Raw genomic sequence first — 14902 nt, forward strand, 5'->3', positions numbered from 1 at the left:
GGTTTATTTGGGAGATAAATAATGAGTCACAAAAAATACATAGTTTCAAAAAAAAAAAGGCCTCTTTTTTGCAATGTGAATGTTCACGTAAAATCGCAGATAAAGGGAAGAAATAAAGTACATTTGCATCCATGACTACTAGGTTTGAATTTCACATCTGCTTAATTTAATTGCCAGTAACCTCCTGTGCCCTTGACATCCCAGTCATCATCATAATTAAGAGATCTTTCCGCTCCACAGGAAAAACACAACACAATGCAATGGCTGGGGTTTATTACCGTGACATTGGTATTTGCCTCCTATGTACATGAGGTCGAAGCCTTTATGACATTTGCAGATGTAACTCCCAAAAGTGTTCACACACTGCCTGTGTCTGGGGCAGGAGGCTCTTCCAGTAGCACATTCATCAATGTCTAGAAACAGAAGCCAATTGCATTTTAGGAAGAGCAACAGCATGTTCAGGTGGAGTAGATTTTAAAATAAACAATTATCTGCAAACGGTTGCCTGACGTAGTGGCTCATCATAAATGTTATCCGGCTGGTGGCCCTGGCAGGCAACATAAATTCTGTATCTCCAAATTTCAATTCATCCTTACAACCCAAGCTGTCCTCCTCTTGCACCACATCACAGGATGCACTACACCTATATCCCCCTGCTAGCCTGAACTAGAAACATGAGTCATCCTTGACAACCCCATTTCCCTTAATCTCTACATCATTGATCCCAGCTGTTTGTTTCTCTGGAAAATTCTGTGAACTCATTTACTCTGCTCTTCACCTACTGCCATGACTATAGTCCAAGCTCTCCCAGGATAGACTATTATAGGAGCCTCCAAACTGGCCTGTCCTCTGCCAATCTTATCCCCTCCAAAGCATTCCCACTCAATTGCCAACAAACGATTTTATTAAGACATAAGAGGGCTTCCCTGGGAGCTCAGATGGTAAAGAATCCGCCTGCAATGAGGGAGACCTGGGTTTGATCTCCTGCAGAAGGGAATGTCTACACACTCTAGTATTCTTGCCTGAAGAATTCCATGGACAGAGGAGCCTGGCAGGCTACAGTCCATGAGGTCGCAAAGAATCAGACATGACTGAGCGACTTTCACTCTCGAGACCTAAGAAGGGATTGTTACCAAGCTCAAAACTCTCAACTGTTTCTACTTGCTTTCTGAATTCATTCCTCGTTCCTCACCATGTCTTTGGTGACCCTGTAATAAACAGTCCTCACCTCCCTCACCGGCTGTATCTTAAGCCACCACCCCTCATACTGTGTACTTAAGGGTATGGTCTTCTTTCTTTCCAAACCTCAAAGAAGTCAGCCTCTCTTTCACTGCAGTGCTCTAGAACATGTTCACCTGCTTGGCTGATTCTTCACATGGCCAGCAGTCCAGGTCTTACTTTATGGCTATCTTGACCATTATTTTCTAAAACAGATCCTTTCTGTTTTTCACTCTGTTAGTACCTCATATTAACAGTTGATATTGTTTGTAATTTCACTGGATATTTCTTTCTTTTCTGTCCCTCCCATTAAAATATCAGTTTTGTAAGGATTAAAATCTGGTCTGCTTTGTCCATTACTCTACATCCTAGCACTTAACAGTGTCTGGAATATAGAAAGTACTCAATAAATATCTCTCAAGTCCCCAAACACCTCCATTCACTCAGTGCTTACTCCATGTAAGGTACTACAAGCTTAGCTTACTAGATGCTAAGCTCTTTGCATCCATGATCTCATTCAATCCTCACAAGGGTTCCATATGGCATTACTCCCATTTTAAAAATGAGAAGACTCAAGCTCAAAGAAAGGAAGTCTCTTACCTAAGGTTACATATCAAGTCTATGGCAGAGCCAGCTTTGAAATCAAAGCCCACACTCTTATCTTTACTGCCTTCCTAATTTACAGGAGAAAAAAATCAAATCCTTAAGTGCAGGACATGCAGTCTAGCCCTGTCTACCTGCTCAGCTTCAACGCTCACTGCCCTTATGTCCTAGAAATACTGAGCTTTTCTTGTTCCCTGAACACTGCGCTCCCTCTCAACGTCAGTGCCTTGGCACATGCGGTTTCCTCTGGCTGCACCTTCCTCCTGCCCCTCACAAGGTCTTCACAGAGAGAGTGGGTCCCCCTGTGAGACATGTGACAGCCTCTCAAGGGCAACTAATTTCCTGATGTTATTTAACTGCCCTTTTCCTTTCCCTCCATCATATTTCATTTTCTTCCTTACCCTCAAGAGGCTGCTGACAGAGATGCTTGGACTTACAACTCACCCACACAGGTCCTCCCGTCAGGAGCCAGCTGGAGCCCAGGAGAGGGGCACTTGCACCGAATTTGACCTTTGACAACATCACAGCCATACTGACAGTTTGCCATGGAGCACGTCAGGGCACCTGGAAAGACAGGGACTGTCTGCCTCAGAGACGGGGAGCATGCCTGGTCCCCAAAACAGCTATGTTTTCTACTTATCCTGAAATCAGTGACACGGAACCAACAATGAAGACAAAACGGGCTTAATTCTCCAACAATCTAAAAAAAAAGTCAAAAATAGGAAGGAGATCTCTTCCCTCAGAGATGATTAAGAAGTGAACCAGTTCTGTTAGTATCTGGGGAAGATCCTTAATGCATCTGAAGAACTAAAAGACAAATGTAAAACTTGGAAAAATCATATGGAACTTTTTCCAGTGGCCAAGCCAAATAGAAAATGGAGGTTATTTTTCCCTGATTACTCATATTAAGTGTTGGTCTTAGCTAAAACATCCAAGTAATTGCCTCAACCATCCCTTAAATGTCTCCAGGTATAGCACATTTCCCAGTGAGCTGTACAAAGATAGAGGAGTCTAGCATCCCTCCCACTTGTTCATAAGCATGAACTCGCCGCACTGCAAAAAGTTCCACGCTAAATATGAAATAATAAAATTAGCTAACCTTTTATTTTATAAAATGCAATCCAATTAGAGATAGCTGATACCTATTGATAATTAACTGATCTAGCTGATCTATTTCAGTAAAAATAAAATTCAAGTCATTAACTATTAGATATCCTATAACCACAACCTCAATTCAACATTCAGCCTGCAGAGAATTTTAGGCCATTGTCCATTTATAAAACACATCCAAATGACAGTAGGAAACACCATCCATTTCTTTCTTACAAAGACACATGTGAAATCTACTTTTAAGTTATTATAAGCATTTTTTTTTCATTTGAACTATGCTTTTTTCAAGAAAAAAGCTGTAACTTAGCCTTCAGACTATTATAAAGAAATGTAAAACTGAAGTGAGTGGTTTATTGAGTATAAACCACTTGTGGGTGGTTTATACTCAATAGCCAGGCTGGGTGGATTCCCTACCAGCCAACAGTTTACTGCCCAGCCTTATGGAGAGCACAACAGTCCTCAAATGGTCACCAAAGTTCTTTTTCTACATGGAACAGTTCTTAAACCAGATGGAAGACAGGGAAAATGTGCTAGGAATAACATCAGAAGACCATTTCCAAATTAATTTGACATTGGCACCCACAGTAAAAGAATGCTAGACATCTACAGTGGGCAGCTCTTCTGGTTTTCCATTCCTCAGGCACACATACAAACACACGCTCACATCCTGCTTGGGAGGAGGTTAGGAGGCCACTCTCACACACTTGCCGGGCATGGCGTGCAGTCAAGCCCAGAGCACTTATAAAGCAGTTAAGATTCTTGACATACTTGAGCAGGACCCATCCGGCAGAAGCATGTATCCACTGAGACAGTAGCACTTGTAGCTGCCGAAAGTGTTCATGCACCTGTGCTTGCAGGGCCGCGGCTTCAGGCCACACTCGTTTAGGTCTGCAGAGAACGGGGAGGAAGCAGAGAGATGACAAAACCTCGACACCACTGCGAACCACTGCAAATGCTTCTCTATGCCGAAGAATAAAGGGAAAAAGTCAATCAAGCTATCGTAACCAGCCATAAACATAAGAGATCGTTTGCTCACGGTGTCTTCATTTTAATGCTGGTTACACTAGAGCTGTGAAGAGTCTGCTAGCAAAGGTGACCAGAAGCCTTATAACAATGGAAGGCTGTGTGAATTTCTGGGACTTAATCTAACATGTGTGATCTCTCTTTACAGAGGACAGGTGGGGAGATTCTCCTCACCGACACATACATGGCTTATCATCCCTAGAAAGAGCAGTGTACACACCATCTATCTGACTTCAACATCCTCAAAATATCTGGGGTTATACTGCTAGATTCACTCTGGTCCATGTGATCTTCCTACTTCAACTTCTTGTCTCTGTTTAAAGAAGATACTGTGTGAACCTATCTTAGTTTGTAGAAAGTATACGGATTTTTAATATTAGACTGCTTTGACCTTCCCAAAGAAAGGCTATTTTTTTTTAAGAGGATAGAAGCTCAATGAATTAGAGTGATCACTGTTGAGGTTCCTCTTATTCATAGTCTATAAACTAATCTCAGATTAAAGAAGCTTCAGTCTCCTACTATAGTAAACCATTCGAGTCACAAAATAAACTTAAAAAAAGACCCTCCAACATTATTTTCATTCATTCTGCAGTTAGGAAGGGCATATAGAAATACAAATGGACAATACATAATAGACTATCATCCTGTATTTTAGGTTTACTGGTTTAAATATCAATACGAAGGGAGCTAATGAACTTCACGTGAGACTTTTCCAACCCAAGTTGAACATTGCCTCAAGTGAAAATAAATCTCATGACAAATATACACTGAAACACTAATGCCCAAAATACAGATTTCATTAAAAAGAAATATGACGTGTTTATTTTGTCAGGACTGCCAGCAAAGGCACCTGATTAACCTAATTTAATTATCTATTAATCCATGTCATCAAATTGGAAATATATCTAGTTACAAGTTGTTTTCAAATCTAACTAAATTTAAATCTGACCTGCTCATTTATTAAAAGTCTATACTTTTTTATATACTTAATGTATACATTTTTATATACTTAATGTAAACCAAGTACACTGTTTTTTAAAACCATCAAGTAGTTACTTCATATAAAAATTTTAAAACTGTTTTACCAACTTGCCGATTTAGTCTATTTTCTAACCTTAACACAACTGTGAGCAGATCCCCAGCTGGGTGAAGCCTGGGGAGGTTACATAAATAAACCAGATACCTTCATCATCTCCTATGCTTTCTTTATTTTTAAACTTCATACACTCTTCCCCAGTCAAGGATATTCAAAACAGAATCATAATTAAAATTTTTTATTTCAAAAAATTTCCTCAAAGAAACTGCTTTGCAAATTATAATATCAACAAAAATTTGATTTTCCCCCCTCTGTTAAAATGAGTAAAATTTTTAAATCAAAGAGAAAAGACAGAGAAAGAAATCCATCCCACTTCTTATATTCTTCTACCTTGTTTTTCAGTATTTATTAAAAATTAGAGTCAAGCAGTCATTTCTCATGTTCTAAGAGTTAATTACAATGCTTAATGTGTCCCTGCAGATTCACATCTGGCTTTGATAAATCCCTGAATGATATTAGGAGAAGGGGACAACAGAGGATGAGACGGCTGGATGGCATCACCGACTTGATGGACATGAGTTTGAGTGAACTCTGGGAGTTAGTGATGGACAGGGAGGCCTGGCGTGCTGCGATTCATGGGGTCGCAGAGCCGGACACGACTGAGCGACTGAACTGACTGATATTATAGTAAATAGTATTTAAATCTGAATACATTAAGAGAAAGGCTTTGTGGTTTAGAATAGAACAACAAAGAATAGAGTAAGACTGAATTCTATACCCCAAGGGAAGCATACTGATGGATATAAAACATGTCAATTAAGAACCCTTAAAAAGCATCAGAAACTTCTGTGGTTTCCGGATGGGATTGGTTAGATGTTTATAGCACCAGGCAGCTCGTATACAAGGCGTATTTATGCCAATGGAAATGTCTGCAGACACTACGGTCATGAACTAAAGCTGAAGCCCAGCTGAGGCCGCTCCAGTCTTGGTGGATAAAGTGGCCCTGAGGATGCCCAGGGGAGTCTTTGCAACTCAGACTGGGGTTGGTGGTGGTCTTCAATCAAATTTACCTTTCCCTTCCCATAAGAAAAAAACACTTAGGGGTTAAGAAGCATAAAACTGAAAGGAAACGAAAAATCACTAAGATATCATAATTCCAATAAAAAAGACCCAAACAAACCTGAGAATCACCTATGAAATGATATGGAAAATTAAATAAACATGCAGTATTTAGGGGGGCAAATATGGAGACACGTGTTGGCTATTTTACTATTATTAAATTGACACATAAGCATCCAAATAGGCTGAAAGCAATTTGAGAAAGCTGTACTCTAACAGCTGGTGACAGGCTGGGTGACACCCCCCGACAGCTGGCCACTGTCCACGTCCTGAGTGACTGCCACCATTGCCCCATCTGCCATACGCAAGTCTCCTAAAAACTTCCCACTGACCCTTATAAAACCACTGCAGAAATGATGAAATAGAATTCCACAATTATCCATGATTTTCAGTATTTACCAAATATTAGAACTCTAAGGCAGGGCGCTTCAACAGATTAAAAGCATCTGGTGTCCTGTGATGAACTTCCTTTTCCTCAATATTCTTTAGAGTTTCTAGTCTATGATTACTATCTTGTACTTTATTTCTGCCTGCAATGCAGGAGACTCAGGTTCAATCCCTGGGTTGGGAAGATTCCCTGGAGAAGGAAATGGCTACCCCTTCTAGTATTCTTGCCCGGGTAATTCCATGGACAGAGGAGCCTGACGGGCTAGAGTCCACAGGGTCACAAAGAGTAGGATACGACTGAGGGACTAATACCTTATTTCCTTATTGACCTTATAAAATTGAGTTGATGTTTCCTGCTCCCAAAATCTCTAGCGTAATAGCCCTTGTAACATTTTTATTACTATCAAATTAAGTCAGAAATTCGAAAATGACACTTCCAATTTATAGGAAAGGCTCCTACAATAACGAGCAGATTATAAAGAACAAGTAAATTCCCCTTGATCGCACTTTCTCAGATCACTCTTAGAAGTTGACGAAAGAATGCAGGAAAGAAAACTTGTGTCTTTGTTTTAAATTTACTTAAATTTTGGTCTTTCTCTAGAAGTTTGTAATGTAATATACTTCATAAGGAAAATCTATTATAAAAAAATGAATGACTTTATCATGTACCTATCTTATCACATCAATGACAGAAGTTTACAATTAAACCACTTACATTCAAATACTCATATTGTTATATATACAATCCTTAAGGAGTGTCTATTACAGTCAGGAGTATATTTAAGCAAGTGGGTGAATTCAGGAGCTTGGATTGGGGTGGGGGGAGGGGAAGTGGGAAGGAGCTGGTCCAGGACAAAAATGCAAGCTGCATAGCATTATAATTACACTTCAGGAAGAAAAAAGAATCAGAAATTTTATTAGCATGCAGACAATGAAAATTAACTTGAAAATCTGGAAGAGATTCATTGAGTGAAATAATGCCATGGATTTTTAAGGAATATCACCTTTCATTCATTTAATGTAATTTGGACATTTTTTTCTTCCTTTGAGACTTAAACTATGCAATGCCTCAGAAGTCTAATAAGCTTTTGCATTTTGTCTGACTCAAGTGGAGGCCACAGGCAAACAGATCTCAGTATGTCAACCGTCATAACTCTTACCCCTTAAATTTTCAATGATTCTGAAACTCATCCTATTGCCCGAATTTCTTGATCCAAATCAAGTTCCCTATGAGCACAGGCAATAATAATTTAAATGAATTTAACTCAGTCATTCTAAGTTCCTAAATTTATGAGTGAGGAAAAAAAGTCTTTCAGAAATACTGTAAAGTTATACTGCCATTTAATTTTTCTACAAAACTTTCCAGCCTAATGAAGACGTTAATATTTTGGGTGTTTCTATTCTCACGCCAGCCCTGCAGATGACCAGAACAGGAATTACTCTCCTATTATTAATTGGTATGCCAAGATTTGCTCACAATTATAGAGCCACTTGGGCCTTCCAAGGTGGTGCTAGTGGTAAAGAATCTGCCTGCCAAGAAAGGAGATGCAAGAGACATGGGTTCAAACACTGGGTCAAGAAGATCCTCTGGAGTAGGAGATGGCAGCCCCCTCCAATATTCTTGCCTGGGAAATTTCATGGACAGAGGAGGCTGGAGGGCTACAGTCCATGGGATTGCAAAGAGTCAGACACTACTGAGCACGATGACAGAGCCTCTTAAGGCCTGTGCTGGAACCAGAACTCAGACTTTCTAATATCACAAGAAAGTGAAAGTGAAGTTGCTCGGTTGTGTCCGACTCTTTTCGACCCCATGGACTGTAACCTACCAGGCTCCTCAGTCCATGGAATTTTCTAGGCAAGAGTACTGGAGTGGGTTGCCATTTCCTTCTCCAGGGGATCTTCCCAACCCAGTGATTGAACCCAGGTCTCCCACATTGCAGGCAGATGCTTTACCATCTGAGCCACCAGGCAAGCTGGTTCACCAAAAGAGGGAAGCTCACATATGGTTTGATTTCCAGGTGACCTAAAACTCTATACACCAAATGTGGTGGTGGGGAAGAGAACTTGCACACTTCTAAAATCTATTCAGCAGAAGTCATCAAAACCCCAGTCTCAGGTGCTGTGGAATTCCTGACTTCGCCTACGTAAGAAAACAGAAGCTACTTTGTTATCTGATTCTCTGAGAAAAAGTTTGAAACTCAGAAGAGAAGAAGAAAGGCCACAGGTACTTGAGGCAGGGAAAGGACAGCAGAGGCGCCAGGCTTTTAGGAGCGCAGAGAATCGGCACCAGCTGACAATTCCTGCCACTTGCTTCACATGCTCAGGACACGGAGGACTGGGCGCTCCTGGGGGAGCCTTCAGGACACCGGCAAGAAGTGACAACACTGCAGGAAGCCGTGCAGGTGGGGGTCAGGCCACCTGAGACGACGCACGCTCACCCCTTGAAGGCAAACTGGTGGCTGGATGATCCGGGGGTTGCAAAAGAGGCTGTTCACTGCCTTGGTCAAGAGGAGTTGGGTAGAGGTGCTCGTCTTCACACCAGGAAGAAGGTAATAAGAGTCAACTTTGAACTGATGTCATTTTAGCCCTAAAAATCTTTGTAAGTATATATTAAACAATTACATAAAGTTGGTGGAGTTCAAAAAGAACGCTTTAGATACTTTACAAAAATAAGTTTCTAGTTCTTCTGGCTTCTCTTTTTCAGTTTTAATTTCTGTGTTTCTTAAAATTTATCACTGCTATCTTGCTTCCGAAGAACACACAAACATTATAAGTTAACAATCCACATCTTCATATCAACTTTTTTAAGCACACACAAAAAAGAGATGGTCATTTTAAAAATGATTTTAGTCATCAACAAAGAGAAAATTCAAAGATTATACAAAAATTGACTATAATCAACCTGCTCTGTTTAGGTACATCTAGGTTTTAAATGACCAACTTAATATCTTTTCCTATATTAGTATGTTGTACAACAGTTTAAAACCTTACATAATCATGCATAAACTTATGATCTGCATAAAGATCTCATTTAAATAAGTAACATGATAGATCATTTATGTATTCATTCAGGTGTAAGAACTAATGTCACATTTAGGTCACTTTTAATTAGAATATACCTAAGAGACCCTGCCCAGACACAGATAGGATTGAGATATCAGGGGTTGGGGGAAAAAAAGAATATACATTAGAAGCTTTCTGCAAAAAAAGTGGTATTGCCATTATTAGCTTACCAAAATATTATGAGTAGGTCCCAAAGTAGGCAATCACATCCTGTTTCAAGACTATCACATTATTAACAGCCAGTTAAATTTCCAATTTAAATGAATATTGGTTTCTGGGGTTGAAACCGCATATCATTCAAAAAATAAAGCCTTAAGAAACTACCTTAATCTTAGTTAAAACACTCCAACTATTGTGCTAAGGAAGGCAATCAATTTAGACCTAATTAGCTTACCACAGTTGACTGTCTGGTTCCCTGGCACAAGATACCGATTCTTTTCTTAGGATAAGGAATTCAACATTTGAAACAAAAACCATGCGAAGAGATTAATAACTGATATTTATGAAGTTTCTTCTGAAATTATTATACTGTAAAGCATGCTGTAAATTCAGCAGGATATCTTTCATTCCTGAAAATATGCAATGATATGATACATTACATGCCCCAAATAATTCTCTAATGGGAAAGTTATGAAAAACACTATTATCTATAATAGTATCCTTTTTTGGCTGAGGAGAAAGGGGATTTGTATGGGTAGAGGCCCAAGGTTGGCGGGGGGTGGGGGCAGTAATCTTCATGAATAAAATTACCAGAGAAAGTAAGCTGGAAAAAAAAAACTTCGCCAGAGTTCAGATTAGAATGAATATGGTCAGTCCATGCCTACGATTTTCTATGTGATCTGGCTATGGCAAATCCAGAGTGTGACCCAGAGGGAAGCACAAGCCATGACCAGCAGATTCACACTAATCTTGTACCAAGGCTTCTAAATTAAGCCACTTCCAAAGTGGGCCTGCCCTGCTCTTCTGCTCTCTGGCAGCTCCAAAAGCACTCATTAAGTGCTTGTCATCCATTCGAGCTCTTCACTCAGCTGTTCAAGCAAGTCTCCAGGGGTGAGTTCTTAAAGTACACAGCTCGTAACACAATTTTTAGTGGGTATAATTTTTGCCTTATACCCAAACCTACTTTTAATCAAATGCTAATTTCCAGTTCTGTGGAGATTTATTTCAATTCTAACTCTTCTTAACATTTCTCTCCTCAAGAAAAAAGAAACCAGGGAATTCCCTGGTGGTCTCCTAGTTAGGACTCTGTGTTTCCATTGCAGGAGGCATGGGTTTGATCCCTGGTCAGGGAACTAAGATCCTACATGCCCTGTGGTGTGGCCAAAAAATAAACAAAAACACCCTGGGCTTAAAAAAAAAAAACAAAACCTGCTTGATTTCTCATATCTCTGAGGCATGTTTTCCATTTTATTAAAATGTATGGATAAAATGTCTGGATAAAATCAGTCTAAGTTAATTTGTCATGTAGCAGATATAAACACTTAGTTCTAATACTTAACAACATTTCTGGGGCTCTCTGGCCTCTACCTGGATCACTGCGGCAGCCTCTCTGACCCTGACAAATAGTCCATGGATACAAAGAATAAAGAGCTATACCAAACAGCTCCAGGGAACTCTCTCAGTTCCTATGGTGTTAGGACCAAGAACCATGACATTAAACAGTCACTAAGCAAATATTTCATGTGCACTTATCATGTGCAAATCATTTTGATAAAAATTTTCAGGAACCAAGAAGTCAGAGGGACCCCACAAATGGTTCCTGCTCTCAACGAATGTAACTTGCCACAATTGCTTATATGGTAAAAAAGGAAAAGAGAGATGATCAAAATATGTAGGTTTACTGTAGACTCAAGTTTTATATGGAGAAGGCAATGGCACACCACTCCAGTACTCTGGCCTGGAGAATCCCAGGGACGGGGGAGCCTGGTGGGCTGCAGTCCATGGGGTCACTAAGAGTCGGACATGACTGAGCGACTTCACTTTCACTTTTCACTTTCATGCATTGGAGAAGGGAATGGAGGCCCACTCCAGTGTTCTTGCCTGGAGAATCCCAGGGACGGGGGAGCCTGGTGGGCTGCCATCTATGGGGTCGCACAGAGTCAGACACGACTGAAGCGACTTAGCAGCAGCAGCAAGTTTCATATTCAGGATTTAACTTGAAATTACATTTTCAGTAAGGCTCACTATTTTTGCAGGTGTAAAATCCCATTTTGCCACTGATAAAATCCTCTTTCCCCCAATTATATTTAGTTTGGGAAGGCAAGATTTCAACTCAGTATATTTCCATTTTTCTTAAGAGAAACAGATATTATTGCAGGGAAAGGTACACAGTCAACTAGTTTTCTGAAAATCAGAGATACCCAGAGATGGATCCGTGTTCCAATGATAGTTTTAGTGTCTACGAATCATATTAAAGTTGATGTAGCTCCTGCAAATAAATTTAAATGAATTTCTCCGCAACCTCAACAGTGGCTTCTTTTAATAATCTTCTTTGTATACATTCCTGGCATGAGGACAGCATTTCATGGTGCTGACATATTAATGAAACCTGCGATGCTTTATGTTCAGCACTTTTAAAAAAAAGAAGCATGCTGGCACTCTAAGATGAACACTGACAACTCAATAATCAGAACTGAACATGCTGCTACTTGAGAACTCACACTGGAGAGGAAATTAAATGGGTTTTTAAAATCAAATGGGTTTAAAAACATGTCACATTTCACTAACATGGATTTCACCTGGTAGTTCAGGAACAATTACCCATACTTTTAAATTTCAGTGTGCCTGATTCTTGTGAAAACTATGTCTATAAATCACAAGTTTACATGACACACTTCAAGGAACATCAGATACCGAAGAACAAGAATATTTCAACAAGATCATTTCTGTATCAGATGAGGTCAACTAAGTATCTATGGGACAGTTAGACCCTATACAAACTGTTTCATTTGACATTTAAAATGCTAGGAAATATTACTTTAAGGAATAAATGAAAAATTTTACTCCTTTTATCCTTGAATCTTTCTAGTGAAATCTAACCCTATCTTTTCTTTACATCTGTCTTTAGCTCTGAACGGTAGAAAGATTTTGGTTGAAATTAAACAGACAAGCCTTGTCAGCCTTGTGATGCAGCAAGTCAGAGGATCACATTTCCAATGTTTTTGCCATCCAAAACTACACTGGTAGAGAGAACATGAGTTATATAGACAACAGCTCTAAGTTGACATAGATCTTTTACCAATTGATTTTGTGAACCTGGACAAAACACTGATTATATACGATGTCTCATCAAGAGGAAAATACTATTTATAGCTTAATTATAATAAATAACATTCTACCTCCTAATGCTGTTGTAGTGATATAAACAGGTAATATATGCAAAATACCTTAGCACCATGAGGACTAAATAAAGATCTACTTTTAAAAGCAACTGACACCAAATTAAAAATAATTTGTTAGGTTAATCAAAATCTTGATTTCTCAGAGGAACCTCACAAACTGGTCAAAAGTTGAAGGGAATTGAATCACAAAGATCAAAGAGCTCAGAGTTGGAAGGGACCTCAAAATTTCAAGCCAAACCTCCTACCTGACTTTGCGTATTAAAGTGTTTTCACCTCACAGAGATCCAAGGAGGCGAAGAGTTTGCTAAAGTTTTCCAAATAGTTAGTGGAAGACCAAGGAGGAGCAGACGTAAGGCTTCTACTGACACTGTCATTTTCTTTTTCAAAATGCATTTTCATTATTAATAGTGAATGAAAGGATGAAATTCTTTAACTGCCCCACAATTAAGTAGATTTAACAAGACTTATCATTATTCGATTTTTATCTTTCAGCAAAATGACATCTCACATGTTTGGGGACAATGGTCATGGAAAAGTGGTCTGCATGAGAACTTAAGTTTCTATATCAGGGAGGAGTAGAGAGGGTTTATGACTGTCTACTTTGCACAGGGTTTCCCTACCTTGATTGCAGGTCTTCCCGGCAAATCCAGGGTGACACTTGCACTTGTTTGGCCCGACACATTCACCATGTTTGCACTGTGGCTGGCACACAGCTGTGGAAAGAGGGTATCACACATTATTCCTAGTTCAGCAGCACATCAACAATGTAGAATCTGTGTCATGTACCAGTTTGATAATCAAAGAAAAAACTAAGAACTTGCAACAGAGTGAGCAGTAAGCACTGTCTAGACTACACAATCACACACATGTATTTTGTGTGTGTGTATATTGCTTATGTGTGTATTGCTTGGGGCTGGAATTTTGCTAAACTTGAGGACAGTACTCAAATAGCCAAAAAAGAAGAAACATTGGAAAGCTATATACAAATACAACTGATTTTTGTCAATGGTTATCACTTTACAATAACCTGCACCCATAATTTCAGAATGATTTTCTCAAATATGCTTCAAAACATAGTTCTCAATCCAAAGATATTAGTTAAAAATGAACCCCTAGATAAATTTCCAATTAAATAACAAATATTTTCTTGGAAAGGATATTTCCAAGTATACAATGGTTCAAAATGAATTAGAAACTAAAACTCAGTATTTTGGAAACTTCAACTTCAGTATACTTCTGGCATTTTGTCCTTCCTTCACCTTAAGTTACATCATAATCACTCATCAATCTATAATAGGCTTCCTATAGCTTATCACAGAAAAGAGAAAGTTCCATTTTACACTGCCAATCTTCTATCAGCTGAGTTTGTCATCGTTCAAGACCCTAAAATGCTGTAAACCATCAATCAAATCTTTTCATAGTCTTCAATTCCTGCTAAGATACTGATAAGAATTTATTCTGTTTATACAGTAATTCTCAGCTGGGGATATTTTGCTGTCTATGGGGCACTTAGCACAAATGAAGACATTTTCTATAGTCACACTGGGAACAGGGTACCACTAGTATCTATCGAGTATATAGTGATGCTGCTAAACATCCTTCAATGCTCAGGTAACTCCCCATAACAAAAATTATCCAGCTCAAAATGTGATGGTGCCAGACTGAGAAATCTTGCTCTATACCAAATCTGTATATGGTGCTACACCAGATATTAAAATAGATGCAAAATCATTGGATAGTGTGGTCCCTGGTCTCAAAGAGCCTATACTCTAGACACAAAGACAAAGCAATCATGTTTTTATTCAAGGCAACATTTATGAGCAAAAATGGTGGCACACGTGGGATTTGTGAAGAAATCATCACATATCCACATAGAGTTGTACAGAAAGCCTCGAAGAGGAGGTCTTGAGGTGGATCTTGAAGCCTGGTAGACAGAGAAGACAGTGGACCATCCAAGGTGTGCAGATTTATACAGCAAAACGGGTCTCATTGATTTAGAGGA

At 39.3% G+C, this 14902-nt stretch overlaps 1 protein-coding gene across 7 annotated transcripts in view; it reads right to left on the bottom strand.

Moving 5' to 3' along the window:
• NPNT (nephronectin) overlaps positions 1-14902 on the bottom strand; it is an 80773-nt gene that overhangs the window by 26557 nt on the left and 39314 nt on the right. For 4 of the 7 annotated variants that reach the window (XM_019962349.2, XM_070791106.1, XM_070791107.1 and 1 more), the window contains 5 exons: positions 13521-13613; positions 8935-9027; positions 3700-3819; positions 2266-2385; positions 279-413 (listed from right to left, as the gene is read on the bottom strand). In XM_019962349.2, coding sequence (XP_019817908.2) covers positions 279-413; positions 2266-2385; positions 3700-3819; positions 8935-9027; positions 13521-13613 — 561 coding nt within the window. The remainder of the gene's footprint in view (positions 1-278; positions 414-2265; positions 2386-3699; positions 3820-8934; positions 9028-13520; positions 13614-14902) is intronic. The other 3 variants (XM_070791108.1, XM_070791109.1, XM_070791112.1) reach the window with 1 other exon arrangement.

This window comes from Bos indicus, chromosome 6 (genome assembly GCF_029378745.1).
Source record: "Bos indicus isolate NIAB-ARS_2022 breed Sahiwal x Tharparkar chromosome 6, NIAB-ARS_B.indTharparkar_mat_pri_1.0, whole genome shotgun sequence".
In the NCBI taxonomy this organism is placed as follows: domain Eukaryota; kingdom Metazoa; phylum Chordata; class Mammalia; order Artiodactyla; family Bovidae; genus Bos; species Bos indicus.